Source organism: Brassica napus (genome assembly GCF_020379485.1).
Source record: "Brassica napus cultivar Da-Ae chromosome C3 unlocalized genomic scaffold, Da-Ae chrC03_Random_30, whole genome shotgun sequence".
Taxonomy (NCBI): Eukaryota; Viridiplantae; Streptophyta; class Magnoliopsida; order Brassicales; family Brassicaceae; genus Brassica; species Brassica napus.
This window is the reverse complement of record NW_026014200.1, coordinates 1-15864: the sequence shown is the minus strand read 5'-3', so window position 1 is coordinate 15864 and position 15864 is coordinate 1. Positions and strand designations below refer to the sequence as shown.

Sequence of the window (15864 nt, the reverse complement as noted above, 5' to 3'; positions counted from 1 at the left end):
CCAAAAAAGAAAGAAAGAAAGAAACAGATGATCATGATACTAAATACTTTCAAGAAGTTTATGTCAAGGAGTTGATGGAAGGAAGGATACCATGGTATGGACGTTTTTTAAGGATTCTTTAAAACAGCTTCATGAGGAATAGAACCTATTCATGAGTTCCAAAAAAATAAAAGCGTTTCAAACAATGCAATGCAATCATGGAGTCCAAAAAAACATGAAAGATTACACACTAAAATGGGGAATCCTTTTACCTCCATAAGCAACAATGTCAACTTGAAGTGATGCCGAAATATGAAACTATCCTTTTAGTTATGATGATTGCTTTAAAATAGAAAAGGTTTTTAAATGATACATGTAATTTAATTGCGGTATGAATTTATTAGTTTAGATTTGGTGGACAGAAAATATCTTTTTATAATCAATTTTAGCATTTTCAATAAATTTTGGATATAAAACAAAAAAAAGTTATTGTCAAAAATGGTTGTAAATACTATGAAGAAAAACCGAGAAACAAACAACTGTAATAAAAATAGAAACCAAAACATGTAATCAGTTTAGTTATATCTATTCAAACTAAACTTAGATACTGTATAATTGCATGCTTGAATAATAATGATATATAATTATATAATGGACGTTTTACGAAGTTGGTATAAAAGTAGTCAACAGAATTTTCTAAAGGTTGAATTTGATTCTGTTGACATCTAAACATCACATCACTAAACCTAGAAAAATTGGTTTTGAAACACGAACACAGTTGGTATATAAAAGTATTTAATTGAATTTTGAATAGATATGATTTGACTTTTTAGACGATACTAAACCGAGAGGTGAATAGTTATGAGTCATCTATATTCGATTTACATTATTATTTCGGTGGTTAACTAATTTTGTAAAGTGACGGTATTAAAAGGCAATAGCATTGAACCGTTTATTAATGGTAATATATTTCAAATGGCGTGTTTTATGCAGTTGCATAAGATGATAATATTTTAAGAAAAATCAGGACTAAATACTATTTGTACTTCTGTTTTAATAGATTAGATAAATTATTATTAATAATGTTTATGGTTGTAGATAGAAAATAAAGCTAAAACACTTGTCATAACCCAACCAATCACCTTAATATGCATATGTATGATTTGGATAAGAAATTAAAATATAGTTGTTTTGTATATTATTTTTTATTTTCGTATATAGGTACTTGGTTTTAATTATTTCTCCTTTCGTATTAGTTTTTGCATTTCTAAATTTTATAATTTTTTAAATTTAATTTTTAAATTATAAAAGTTAGTATAAGATGCATGTACAAAATATTATATACCCATAAATGTTTTTATATAATTTTTTTATGTTCTCATTCAAACAACGACTGGATCCGCCAATATATACCTCGCATAATTTGTATATGAATTAATTCTCAGTGGACTTAGACCATCATTAGTCAGGTTTCTGAATTATGAGTTTCTGAACATTATTTTATTAATTTTAAAAAAAAATTATTTTAAAACTAGTTCTTCCACTTATGGAAGCAGTTAGTTTCTCAAGTTTTCATTGAAAGTACCTTAAGCAGCAATCGATTCTTGCTTTTTCAATCCTCTCTTTCTAACTTTTCTTTGATTTATTATTATATTAGTAATAGAGACTATGGTAGATACTACCATTGCTCATGCTCTTAGGTTCTCTTCGTATTTCACATACGATGTTAACGATGAGGTATACAGCACATATAAAGTGTATTTCAGAGATTAATTAAATCGTAAGCAATAAACTCATAATTCGTGTGGTCGTACTATCGAATGTAATGAGAGACTTTAAGGGCAAATCTCTAAAATAGCACATTTCTAAGTTTATATCAAAAATAGCACTCAAAAACTAAAATGACCAAAATAGCATCTTTCTAAGTTATCCTTTGAAAATGGTTTATTTTTTATTTTTCAAAATTGAAATCTTATCCCCAAAACCTCATTTCTCAACCTAAACCTAAACCCTAAACTCTAAACCTAAACCCTAAACCATAAACCCTAAACCCTAAACTCTAAACCCTAAACCATAAACCCTAAACCCTAAACCCTAAAATCTAAACCTAAACCCTAAACTCTAAACCCTAAACCCTAAACCTAAATCCTAAACCCCACCCTTTAACTCTAAACCCTAAGTTTGTGACTTTTTGATAAACATTAAGTGCTATTTTTGTGACTTTTGACCTTGAGTGCTAGTTTGGGAACATAAACTTGATTTAGTGCTATTTTGTCTCTTTTTCTCTACTTTCAAGCCTAAGTTACTTGGGACATTTTTGGTATAGAGAGCTCTTCTCATAATTTTTAACAAAAATATTATTGAAAAAGCTAAAAATAAAAGAGAAGAGATAAAATTATAGAGAATAGTCCCTTTATAAAGAGACTTCCAAAAATATTTGAGAAAGTAATTCTACAGCTGTCCTTATTTTAGTGGTACAGCAGAATTTTAGACATTTAATTTTAATAAAAAAAGCAAATCATCTTAGTATACTAACATAATATTATCTAGAAATTAAATTTGAAAAACTAACCAGTGCTGATGCTCTTACCAACCCAAAACTCGCTTGTCACTAGATCACAATCGCGTGGTTAGACTCTTATTATTCTATAATATATACACAAAATCTATGTTTTTTATGCCATGTACGTAAAACAAATTGTGTAAAAGATCATGAAATTGTAAGATATTTCAATATATATGTGTGTCTAAAATAATTCTGTCAAAATTCAAAGAACAAACTAAGTTTATGAAATGAATAGAAAACAATATTATGCGCTGTTAAAAAAAAACATACTGAAGTCAGTGGAACTAGCTCCGATTTATCACTGACGAGATTAGCTCGAAAATTTTAAACCACGAGAACCACGTGCACGAAAGTAATAATGATTTCGATAGCTAGTAGTCGCCAAAAGTATATAATACTGTTTTCCTTCGTCCAGTTAGATGCCTTGCAATTATTTGTTAATACATTTCGGCTGAGGGATTTCATCAATGTGCTCGATCTTATCCGAAACATCTATGTTTATATATTGTGTGTACATAAAAGTAGAACCAATTCTTTTGCCTAGTGTCTCTAAATAAAAAAACATTGTACGTGACAGTAATTTTCGAGTTTAAATACTATATTTTTTAAGAGAAGATTCTAGTATGGCTAAAATTATGAAAACGATTGTATGCTTTCCATTGCGAATCCGAATTTCGCTTAGACAAGAGAATCTCCTCGTTAGAAAACCATTTAAGTGTGGCCTCTCTGGTCTCTGATGGCATAAATACAGTACAGATCTGTTCCACAGTGTAACGCGATTATATATTTGATATCTCTTGGTTAAACAAATATCCCGGATCTGCTAAGAATCGAATTTCATTATTTGACAAAACCAACAGATCCAGTTAAAAAAAAAGAACAAAACCAACAGATCATTCATTTATGCCATTACGTGCTTGATTAACAAATGGTTAGGATATTTTTATTAGATTAAAAAAGCTAATTAAGAGATTCTAAACGAAGATTTGTACTATTAATACAGGTTGGCCAATGATTGATTGTTTTTAAGTTACACGTTGTTGAAAATATATGCAATGTATGTAAACACGTTCAATCCAAAAAAAAAAAAAACTTCTTTTGGCGTCATATATTAGAGACTAACTTGAGAGACCACGAAATTTAATATAATAAATATTCATCGTTGTTTCATTAGTTATAAGGAAGAAACTCCGGAAGTAAATAAAATAACGTTTAGTTTTGAAAAAAAAATAAAAATAGCATTAAATCAAGTTTATGTTCCCAAACTAGTACTCAAGGTCAAAAATCACAAAAATAGCACTTAATGTTTTATCAAAAGCCACAAACTTAGGGTTTAGAGTTAAAGAGTGGGGTTTAGGATTTAGGGTTTAGGGTTTAGGGTTTAGAGTTTAGAGTTTAGGGTTTAGATTTTAGGGTTTAGGGTTTAGGGTTTAGGGTTTAGAGTTTAGGGTTTAAGGTTTAGAGTTTAGGGTTTAGGGTTTGGAGTTTAGGGTTTAGGGTTTAGGGTTTAGAGTTGAGAAATGAGGTTTTGGGGATAAGATTTCAAATTTGAAAAATAAAAAATTAAAATTTTCAAATTATAAACTTAAATGGTGGTGCTATTTGGTCATTTTAATTTTTGAGTGTTATTTTTGTGATATAAACTTAGAAAGATGTTATTTTGGAGATTTGCCCTTTAGTTTTGCTTATGCAGTGTTTCAGCCGTGTTTATAATTTCTTATTAATGAATTTCGGCCGGAGATTTGGCCACCAGTGTGAGGTACTGGCTTGTCCTTGTCCACATTTATATATTTCTTTTGACCAACCACATCTATATATTACTATTACACTTATCTCCTTTTGGGTCAATGTGTGATTTATTCTTGCGTCGACGTCGATGAATATACGTTTCAATATTATTAGTTTGATACTTATTGTAGTTTCATTACCTGCTTCGGCTGTTCAAGCAGATACAAAGTTTTGATTAATCATTTTTTTTTTCTATGAGATGTTTGAAGATAGAGTAATAGTATTGGTTGTTTCATAGAGATGATCGAGTACCTTTTTTCTTGTTGCTAAGAGCACGTGCAACGGAGGATGACTCCGAATCCGTCACACGAGTCCGTCGAAAAAATAGTAATATAATATGATTATTAATGCTATAACATTAAGGATTGATCCGTGATTAGCATGTTGACGGACTCGATCCTTGGGGGACGTGGCGAAAGGTGAGTGAATGAGGCGAGATTGGGTTAGGAGGTGTTGAGAAAAATTAGGTCATTCGACCGAAGGAAAGAAAAAAAAATTTCCTCTCGACGCTCTCGACTCTCGACGGCGATTTGGTAAACCCACCATCGCGATTGGTCTCCCTCGGATCCTGAAGGAAATCGAAGGCTTGTCTGCTATTTTCATCGATCTAGAGTCTTTGCTTCTTCTTTTCCTCTCAATCTAGGGTTCGGTTTTTCGATTTGGGGTTTTTTCGTTTCAAAATTAGGGTTTGAATACGATTTTGGTATAAAACGAAAGGGGGGGGTTTGGTTTAAATCGTTTCAATCGAAGGCTTGTCTGCTATTTTCATCGATCTAGAGTCTCTGCTTTTCTTCCTCTCAATCTAGGGTTCGGTTTTTTCGATTTTGGGATTTTTCGTTTCAAAATTAGGGTTTGAATACGATTTTGGTATAAAACGAAAGGGGGTTTTGGTTCAAATCGTTTCAATCGCTTTGTTCATTTTGTTTCTTCTCGATTTTGGTTAGATAAAGGATTCATTGGAATTCAATTCGTTTCTTCTCGATTTTGTGTGTCTTTGTCGATATGTTTGTGTGTCTTTCTCTTTATGAAGATCGTTGCTAATCTGTGCTCCTTGTTTCTCTCTTATGGTCGAGGTTAACAAGAATGGGACAATATAGCTACAGCCAGCCGTCCTCATCATCCGCGGAGGTGGACGTAACCTCACTTCTCGAAGAAGAAGCTAGTTGTACGCGGATGAAGCTCGGTTGTACGCGGAACGTGCAACGGCGGATGAGGCAGAGAGTAGCTTCGATATAGAGAAAGCGGTTCAGGAGGAGATGAGGGACTTTCAGACGCAGCTAAGGCGGCTTAATGAAGAAGGTACATAGAGAGAGCAGAAGTTGCTGCTGCTAGAGAAGAGTGTGCACGAGTTAGGAAAGGATTTAGCACGAGTTAAGCTAATGGTGTGCGTACTAGTGGTGATAGCTTTGCTATTCTTCGTTCTACGTGGTAAGTTTAGAGTTCATTGGAATTAATATATAGATTAATCGATGGTTTTACAGCATTTGACTGCATTATCTTATGTTTTTGTAGGAGTTCTTTCAAAGGCTTCAAACGGGACTATTCTATCACCTCACGAGTGGCCAAATAAGTCAGGTACTATGGTTTTAATCACTTCACTTTGGATTTTCTCTTCAAAAGAAATTCATATTGTTATAATCGTTTGAATGGTGTTTGGTGGTAGAATAAAAATTAGGACTGTAATAATAAATGCTACTGAATTACTTTATGTCTTCCCAACCCGTTTGATTTGATTGGTTTTAAATAGGCTAGTATGCTTCATATCATCACCTCTGTTTGCTAGTATAGTACTTAGGATTTGATTGTTGTTAAATGCTTGTAGTTTGCTTCCTATCTTCCTAACTGCTCAACTTTAATTGTATAATAAATAAACATGGCTTACTTAAGCCTCTGTGTAACTACTAGAGTAACACAGAATAAAAACTTGAGAGATGGATGGTTTCACAAACCTTCTGCATAGTCAAATACCTATAGACCTTGAATCACCCGAACCTTATTGGTTCGGGTCTGAAGTTCCTGCTGAGTCTCCTAGCCAAGTCCCTGCTGAGTCTCCTAGCCAAGTTCCTGCTGAGAGGAGGAAATATTCTCCTAGAGAAGATAAGATCCTTATTGTTGCTTGGCTTAACACCAGTAAGGATCCTATCATTGGCAACGAGCAGAGAGTTGGGGCTTTCTGGAAGCGTATTGTAGAGTACTACAACGCAAGCCCTCTGCTCGTTGGTCAAACAGCGCGAGAGATTACTTCTTGCAAACAGAGGTGGAGTAGGATCAACGGGGAAGTATGCAAGTTTACTGGATGCTATGATGCAGCTTTGAGGGCGCAGAAAAGTGGGGAAAATGATGATGATCTGATGAAAGCTGCATTAGATATATTCTTCACCAAGTATGGTTACAAGTTCACACTTGATCACTGCTGGAGGGAGCTGAGGCATGACCAGATGGGCCTCGATTTATGTGGCTAAGGAAGGTGGAAAGAAAAGCGGAGGTCCGTCTTGGAGGTTGATACAGAAGAAGCGGACGTGGGAGATCCAGAGGAGAGACCAATCGGGGTAAAGGCTGCGAAAGGTGGCAGTAAGAAGAAGAAGAAGAGTGGTAAAGAAGAGAGTTGTCCAAGCTTCAAAACGTGTTAGAACTTAAGGAAAAACTTTCAAAAAACAAACTCCTTGATCGCTTGCTGGCGAAGAAAGAGCCTTTATCTGATATCGAAACATCACTTAAACTGAAGCTAATGTCTGAAATGATATGATGTGAACTCTGTGTTGATTGAGGTTGCTTAGTAGTCCCTGTGTACTATGTTGTTTCATGTTGTTTTACAGCTAAGCTAACATGTTTTAATATGTTGTTGCAGGTTAGGTGAAGTAGTCACGGGCGTCTAAGTGTTTTGGTCTTTAGCAAGATGAAGTAGTCACGGATACATTTGGAGTGAGTGAGTGAGAGCATTTGGATTGTAGCTCCAGCTCACAAGTGACGGAGTAGTTGTTTCCACTTTTAGGTACTATAAGTACTCGCCATGTAATAGCTCTCTATGTTTCTCATTGTACTAAACATCAGAAAGCTTTGTAATATTTGTGAACCAAGATCTCCTTCTACTCTTGTAATAGCTCTCTACTCAGGTTTACTTATGGTTCTGTAATCTCTTGTTTGTAAATGAGTATTAGCTTTTGTATACTCTTGTTTGTAATTGTAAGAGAGTATATAAGTATATAGTTAGCTTTTATTAATCTTGAGAACTTGTAATATAGTTATTTTAAGAAAATTTATTCACATCTATTCTTTCCATTTACAACTAAAACTTGTAGTATGGTATGTAATAACTGAAACTTTCATGTACAGAAATATACTATGGTATGTAAAGCCAAAATATTTCATTAAAATTGTAAACTTGTAGTATGGTACGTAAAGTCAAAATAATTCATTAAATTACTTCTTAGTATACTTTTTGATCAAATGAAAATAATAATATTTTTTGACCATAGGAATATCTACTAATGCCATCATCATCATCATCTGATGATGTCGACGAAAGATTGGATGATATTATCGACCAAATCGTCGAAGATACATACAATGATATTGTGGAGCCCCAACCAAATAATCGACGGAGACGTGCTTATGTAGAACGATATCTTGAAGGAGGCCATAGCCGTTTATGGAATGACTACTTCAGCGAAGACGCGACATACTCGGCACAGTTCAGACGACGTTTTCGCATGAATAAGGATTTATTCATGCGTATTGTCTATGAACTCTCAGAGAACATTCCGTTCTTTCAACATAGACAAGATTCAACCGGGAGGTTTGGTCATACACCGCTTCAAAAATATACGGCAGCAATTCGTCAGCTTGTTTATGGTTCTGCAGCTGATGCGGTTGACGAGTATCTCCGAATTGGTGAGAGCACTGCACTTTTGTGTTTACATAAGTTCACTGATGGAATCAGCTGGTTGTTTGGAGATGAGTATCTACGGAGACCCACACCGGCGGATCTTCGACGACTTCTCGATATTGGAGAGACACGCGGGTTTCCTGGGATGGTCGGGAGCATTGACTGTATGCATTGGGAGTGGAAAAATTGTCCGACCGCTTGGAAAGAACAATACACACGTGGATCAGGAAAACCGACAATTGTATTAGAGGCTGTAGCTTCACAAGATCTTTGGATATGACACGCTTTTTTGGTCCTCCAGGTACCTTAAACGATCTCAATGTCCTCGATCGGTCTCCTGTTTTTGATGACATTTTAGAAGGTCGTGCCCCCAGGGTAAAGTACGTGGTCAAGGGCATCCGTATAAATTGGCGTACTACCTCACAGACGGGATATATCCAAAATGGTCAACATTTATCCAATCTATCACACTCCCCCAAACTCCTAAACAAGAGTTATTTGCTAAAGTTCAAGAAGCAATCCGTAAAGATGTGGAGCGGGCTTTTGGAGTTCTACAAGCCCGGTTTGCAATTGTGAAAAAACCCGGCTCTTTCAATGAACAAGACAAAGATAGGGAAGATTATGAGAGCATGTATCATACTACACATATGATAGTCGAAAATGAACGAGATGGATACATTCGTTACGATATTTCAGAATTTGCAGAAGGAGACGTCACAGAAGTTCAGAGGTCGAAACCGAGAGGCCTACAAATCTGAATGTTTCCCAATCGGAATGATCTTCGTGATAGGCAAAACATGAACGATTGAAGGATGATTTAATCGAAAATATTTGGAACAAATTTGGTGAGGAAGATTAATAATTAGTGTATTTTAAGTTTTATCATTTTATCTTTTTTTAAAAAATTCTATGTATTGTAATATTTTAACTTCTAATAATTTAAAATAATTTTTCATTTTAATTTTTTTTTTCCTCTAAGGACTCTTAATCGGATATCACCATTGCACCGAGCTTCTTAATATAAATCCTTAACTATTTTAAAAAAAAATAATAATAAAAAAAATGGTAAGGACTCCCCTTGGGGGACGACCATTGCATATGCTCTAAGCCTAATTTTGTTGACACGATTCCTTTTAAAAGTAGTTTAAAAGTAGTTTTACAAGTACATTATGGTCTCTCAACAATACTGTATAATACTAGTATTTTAGTCAAGTTTAATTAAAGAATTTATCTTAAATATGTATATAGTCGATTGAAATATCCATCTAAGTTTAACATAGTATTAATATTTATTGTAGTTTAATTTTCTAATTTATCTTAGAGAAGTTTTCATTAATGTTTTTAAGATATATCAGATTATGTTTTAATTATATTTATTTGTATTAGTTAATCACATTTACAACCACTAGGTACATGATTTTTTTTTAAAGTAGCAAATACATGTTGCTGAAGAAAAATATGTAAATATATAATAAATGGATAATATAAAGAGTTTAGCAAAACAAGAATAATATAAAGATATGAAATACATTTTATTATGTTTTCTGGACTGATATGGTCGGAGCCACAACTTGTGTTCTGTTGCTTCTGTATTGTCATATCCTCTTTGACTCCCTATATAGGTTCGGTTCCTACCGAGATCACGAACAATACATCAAAAACAATAACTCCAATTACCAAAAGAAAAAACAAAGAATTCAAAAATGGAAATTCTCACTGCATTTCTCTCCATACTTCTCACCTTAGGGTTTATACTACTCTTCTCATGTTCAACAAAAGCCCTAAAACAACAAACCAAACCACCGTCGTATCCACTCATTGGCTCAATCCTCTCCTTCAACAAAAATCGCCACCGTCTTCTCCAGTGGTACACCGATCTCCTCCGTCTCTCTCCGTCTCAAACCATCACCATCGATCTCCTCTCAACCGCCGCACCATCATCACGGCCAACCCCGAAAACGTTGAGCACATTCTCAAAACAAACTTTTGTAACTTCCCTAAAGGCAAACCTTTCACCGACCTCCTCGGAGATTTACTAGGCGGTGGTATCTTTAACTCTGACGGCGAGCTATGGAGCTCGCAGCGAAAACTCGCGAGCCACGAGTTTACAATGCGTTCCCTTAGGGAATTCACTTTCGAAATCCTCCGCGAAGAAGTCGAAACCCGCCTCATTCCGGTTCTTTACTCGCGGCTGACTACTGCGGAGGAAGGACGGTGGATTTTCAGGAGATCTTGAAACGTTTTGCTTTCGATGTGGTTTGTAAAGTTTCTTTAGGTTGGGATCCGGATTGTTTGGATTTGACCCGACCTGTTCCAGATCTTGTCGAGGCTTTTGACGTCGTAGCGGCTGCGATCAGCGCTCGCCGCGCGACGGAGCCAGTTAACGCCGTGTGGAAGCTGAAGCGTTTCTTCAACGTGGGGAGCGAAAAGGAGGCTCAGAGAAGCGATCAGGACCGTGCACGTGTCCGTCTCTAAGATCATCCGTGCCAAGAAGAAGTGTCTCGATATCGGTGGTGACGTTTCAGACAAGCAAGACCTCTTGTCGAGGTTTCTTGCCGCCGGCCACGACGAGGAAGCCGTTAGAGATTCTGTTATCAGCTTTATCATGGCGGGGAGGGATACCACGTCGGCGGCCATGACGTGGCTTTTTTGGTTGTTGAGTGAAAACGACGATGACGTGGAGAAGAAGATACTTGAAGAAGTGAGAAACAAGGGATCTTTAGGTTTAGGGTGTGAGGATTTGAGAGAGATGAGTTACACGAAAGCTTGTCTCTGCGAAGCAATGAGGCTTTACCCACCTGTGGCGTGGGACTCAAAGCATGCAGCAAACGACGACGTTTTACCAGACGGGACACACGTCAAGGAGGGAGACAAAGTTACTTATTTCCCTTACGGTATGGGAAGGATGGAAAAAGTGTGGGGTCAAGATTGGGACCAGTTTAAACCGACCGCTGGTTTGATGAAGAACCAAATTACGGTACAAAACCGGTTTTGAAAGTGTGAGCTCGTTCAAGTTTCCTGTCTTCCAAGCCGGACCAAGGGTTTGTATAGGAAAGAAATGGCGTTCATGCAGATGAAATACGTGGTTGGTTGGTTTTTGAGTCGGTTTGAGATCATACCGCTTTGCAAGAACCCTCCGGTATTTGTTCCTCTGTTAACGGCTCACATGGCTGGTGGGTTAAGGTGAAGATAAAGAGGAGGAAAACATTAATTAGTGATATCCCTATTTAATTAATCAAGTCATGTCCTTATATAAATATCTAAACGAATATGTAAAATGTGTGGTTAATACATTAAAAATCAAATCAGTATATGAATGTGTGATTCACAGTTTCACACAGGTTGCTTGTGAATAGAAAAAAAATAGATAAATCCAACATGTCGTCTTGGTGTAGGGATGCAATATAGTAATCAGTTTGATTGACGTAGTGTATTTTTATGTTAAATAATTTGTGGAAGCATGTGAATGTATTTCTAAATTAAAATAGTAAAAGAATGGCGCTGAAACACATCACAGTACAATTGTTTATCAAATAGAAAAGAGACAACACACATCACTGGACTGTCATCTTTATGCTGCAAGTGTCGAGTGGGAGATATAAAAAATCATTATCCTCAGTCCTCCCATCTAATCGTATATTATAAAACAACAGTAATGCGATATGCAACAAACGAGATACGAAACGATTTGGATGGTAGTCCAAAATGCCAAAACAAAAGAAACAAATGTTATAAATCAATGTGGAAGTACATAACCGGTCCGGTCCATAACTGATCCAGTCAATAACCGGTCCGGTCAATAATCGGCCCATACTAGAGAGAGAGCCGGGGCTCTAGAGAGAAAGAGCCGATGGCTGAGGAGAGAGAGAAACCCTATTTTACTTTCCTTATGTGTTTATGATTTGTACTATTTCCTTTTCTACTCTTTTTTTTTCTCTCATGTAATTCTCATATATAAGGACACCTTATGTTATGATTAATAATAAGAACTTACAGATTATAATCCTTAAGTTTACAACACGTTATCAGCACGATAGATTCTAAATCCCTAAGCTAAACAATCCGCCTAAAACCCTAACCCTAATCGGCGATAATCCTTACCGGCGAACCATCCTAATCCCGATCGCGAAACTTTACATCCTGATCCTTGTTCGCGACTTGATCCCGTGATAAGCAACTTCCCAACTCTAGCTTGGACAGCTCACATCAGACCCTAGCGCAGACGATCCAGCTCGCGGCAACAAACACGTTCGCAACCCGATCTCAGCAAGCTCCCGTTCGCGACAACATCAGCTCGCGACTCGATCAGCACAAGGACAGCTCGCGTTCCGATCCTGATCAGTTACAGTTCGCGGTTCTTCTCTCCTCGGTGTTCCATTCAACCCTACTTAAGGTTAAGGTAATTCGAAACCTTAAAGAGAACCCATAATCGAATTTGATTGTTGATAAAGAATTGAAACCATAAAACTATAAACCCTAATCGTATATGTGTTGAAATCAAAAACCATAGGGTAATAGATCAAAACCCCAATGAGTAAATCGAAGCTAAATCATAAGTTCGATACCCCAAATTCCTTATCTTTAGCCGCATACATGCATAATGCATAATATGCAAGAAATCGATCAAAACCCTAATATCCTAAAACATGATCGATTTTGAACAAACCTAAACTAATCGATTGATTGTTGGATTGCTTGAACCGATTATATGTTTTAATTGATTGAATATAATTAACAGGAATCGTTTGCTAAGATTTTTTAATCTCATAATTGAATTTGGTTGTTTTGAAATTGAATCACATTGATTGAACCGATTGCATAAGATCATATAGAAATCATATTGTTTTTAATTGATAAAACCGTTTGCTAGGATTGATAAATTTATGCTTGAATTGAAATTGAAATAGAAACCCTAATACTTTGAAATAGAAATTGAATTCTAGCTTGATAGTTTGATCGAAATTGATTGTTGCTTATTCAACTTTGAAATAGATTGATTGAATTAATGAATCCGATTGCATGATATTGAGATTGAAACCGCCTGTTAGGATAAGTGTTTTTCATATGACCTAGTCTTGATTGTTGAAATCGAATACTTGAATCTGAAACTGTATAATCCGATTGAAACTGAAACTACATGCTAGATTAATTGTTCTAAACTTGATCATACCTTGTAGCCGTGAGGCTTGTTGCATGCATATCACGTATGAACCAATTACAATTAGAAACTCGTGTGCTAGGCTGATAGAAACTGAATTGGACGTGAGGTTGTATGGCGAGAGGCTTGTGTGTACATTACATATCCGTTAAGACTGATTGCATCATATCAACTTGATCGAATGTACATATAGAAACTGAATACTAAACTTGAACATATTGATTACATTCACCTGAACACTTCCTTTTAAACTAAATTATAAAAACTATGATTTCAGATGTAGAAATCAACACAACTTGGATTTGCTGCCCTAAATCTCTCTGAAGATAATTATTTACAATGGACGATTGATGCTAAGATCATCCTGAAATCCAAGGGACTCGGTGAGGTATCACCGAGGACAATAATGCTAGTGAGAAAGATCGATACAAAACCATCTTGATCATTCGCCATCATCTAACTGAGAGCCTCAAAGATCAGTACTCTGACCATTGAGAATCCATTAGACCTTTGGACAAAATTTAAAAGCAAGATATGATCACCAGAGAATGGTGATCTTACCAAAGGCTCTGTATGATTGGAGGAATCTCATAATCCAGGACTACAAGTCCGTGGACTAGTATAACTCGGCACTGTTAAGATTGTTTCAAAATTGAAATGTGTGGTGAGAATGTGACGGATAAAGATATGCTTGAGAAAACCTTTTCCATCTTCCACACAAGCAATGTGCTGTTACAACAACAGTACCGTGAGAAGGGCTTCATGACTTATGCTAATCTTATTTCTTGTTTATTGCTCGCTGAGCAAAACGATGAATTAATGATGAGAAACAGTGAAATGAGACCTCCTGGATCAACTCCACTACCTGAAGCACATGCGGCTTCTGAAGCCAAAAAAGAGGCTAATCACGTCCAAAGCAATGTCCAACACGGCCGTGGTCGTGGAAAATGGCATGGACGTGGCCGTGGTCGAAGTCATTTGGCCGTGGAAGAGGAAATCAGTATGGTCGAGACCATAGTCGAGATCGTGGCCAAGGCAACTCGTTTGGCATAGGTCATGGTCGAGGCGTGGAACTTCTTTCAAACCTCAACACTCGACCAAATCTGTTGTGCCATAGGTGTGGGATGAGTAACCATTGGGCTAAGACATGTATGACTCCCAAACATCTTGTTGACTTATATCAAGAGAGTTTGAAAGGGAAGAATCCTGAAGCCCACATGACATATCAAGAGTGGTGAAAATGATTTTGATCATGACCAAGACGATCTTATGAATATAAAAACTTCAGATGCTCTAAAAGAACTGAAGATTGATTTCGACATTTGTGATCTAAATTTCTGTGTTTCTTTGCTTTGGTGTTTTTTTCATTTCTATGTTGTCATTTTTTGAACTTTTTTATTAAAACTTAATAATAAATGAATGATTTTATATATGAAGTCTCTAAATATCATCCTATGAATCTTGTTTTAGAAATGAACGATAACAAGGATGTGTTCGTAGTGGACAGTGGGTCAAGCCACACGATCTTAAGAGACAAAAGATACTTCATAAACTAACAATGAAAAACGCCAATATCAACACCATTGTGGGTATAGCCAGTCTCATAGAGGGCCACGGCCAGGCCAACATTTTGTTGCCTATGGGTACGTATCTTGAAATATCAGATGCCTTGTATTCACCCAGCTCTAAGAGAAGTCTATTAAGCTTTAAAGACATTCGAATGAATGGCTTTCATATTGAACTAAGGGCGAAGGTAACAAAGAGTTCCTTCAAATCATTGAAATTCTCCCAAGGTCATAAGAAAGTTTTAGAATCTATACCTGCACTATCTACTGGTCTTTACCATACCAAGTCAGTATATTGAGGCCAATGCCACATTTAAAAAAATAGCCATCGAAAATTTCACTCTATGGCACGACCGGCTTGGCCATCCCGGTTCGTCCATGATGCGTAAATTGATCTCGAACACCAATGGCCATACACTTAAGAAAACAAGTTATCCCTAAACACTTAACGTGTGGGCATGTTCACAAAGGAAACTCATCGTAGGCCATCACCAGTTAAATTCACTAAGGAAACGATAAACTTTCTGGAAGAATACAAGGAGACATCTGTGGACCAATACACCCAACTTGTGGGACGTTTAGGTATTACATGGTCTTTTATTGATGCGTCCACGAGATGGTCGCATGTCTGTCTCCTAACGACCCGCAACTTTACGTTTGCGAGGTTGCTTGCTCAGATAATTCGATTACGAGCTTATTTTCTAGATTTTCCTTTAAGACTATGCGTCTTGATAATGCTGGTGAGTTCACGTCCCCAAACGTTTAATGATACTGTATGTCCATGGGGGTATGTGGAACTTCTGTGGCACTTGTACATCAGCTTGCTTAACCATGAGGTCGAACATTTCTGTCTCACCATGTCACACCGTGCTCATTGCTTGACCATTACTCATGAGGTCGAGACTTCCCGGGTCTCAGGTCA

General features: G+C 36.4%; 2 protein-coding genes and 1 pseudogene across 2 annotated transcripts; all 3 read left to right on the top strand.

Annotated features, from left to right (window-relative positions):
• Positions 1 to 6264: 6264 nt before the first annotated feature.
• LOC125594678 (glutathione S-transferase T3-like) lies at positions 6265 to 6795 on the top strand. Its single transcript, XM_048770780.1, has one exon. The coding sequence runs from the start codon at positions 6265 to 6267 to the stop codon at positions 6793 to 6795; it is 531 nt and encodes a 176-aa protein (XP_048626737.1).
• A 1026-nt stretch (positions 6796 to 7821) lies between these two features.
• On the top strand, positions 7822 to 8795 carry LOC125594677. The gene is made up of 2 exons (XM_048770779.1): positions 7822 to 8354; positions 8594 to 8795. The coding sequence occupies exons 1-2, from the start codon at positions 7822 to 7824 to the stop codon at positions 8793 to 8795; spliced, it is 735 nt and encodes a 244-aa protein (XP_048626736.1).
• Positions 8796 to 9683: 888 nt separating this feature from the next.
• Positions 9684 to 11571, top strand: LOC106431251 (annotated as a pseudogene).
• Positions 11572 to 15864: the final 4293 nt, after the last annotated feature.

Bases quoted from the DNA above. Each gene is read 5' to 3' on its own strand.
- LOC125594678 (XM_048770780.1), top strand. From the start codon at position 6,265: ATGGATGGTTTCACAAACCTTCTGCATAGTCAAATACCTATAGACCTT.
- LOC125594677 (XM_048770779.1), top strand. From the start codon at position 7,822: ATGCCATCATCATCATCATCTGATGATGTCGACGAAAGATTGGATGAT. The intron at 8,355-8,593 runs GTTTCCTGGGAT...TCGTGCCCCCAG, and splicing joins GATATTGGAGAGACACGCGG to GGTAAAGTACGTGGTCAAGG.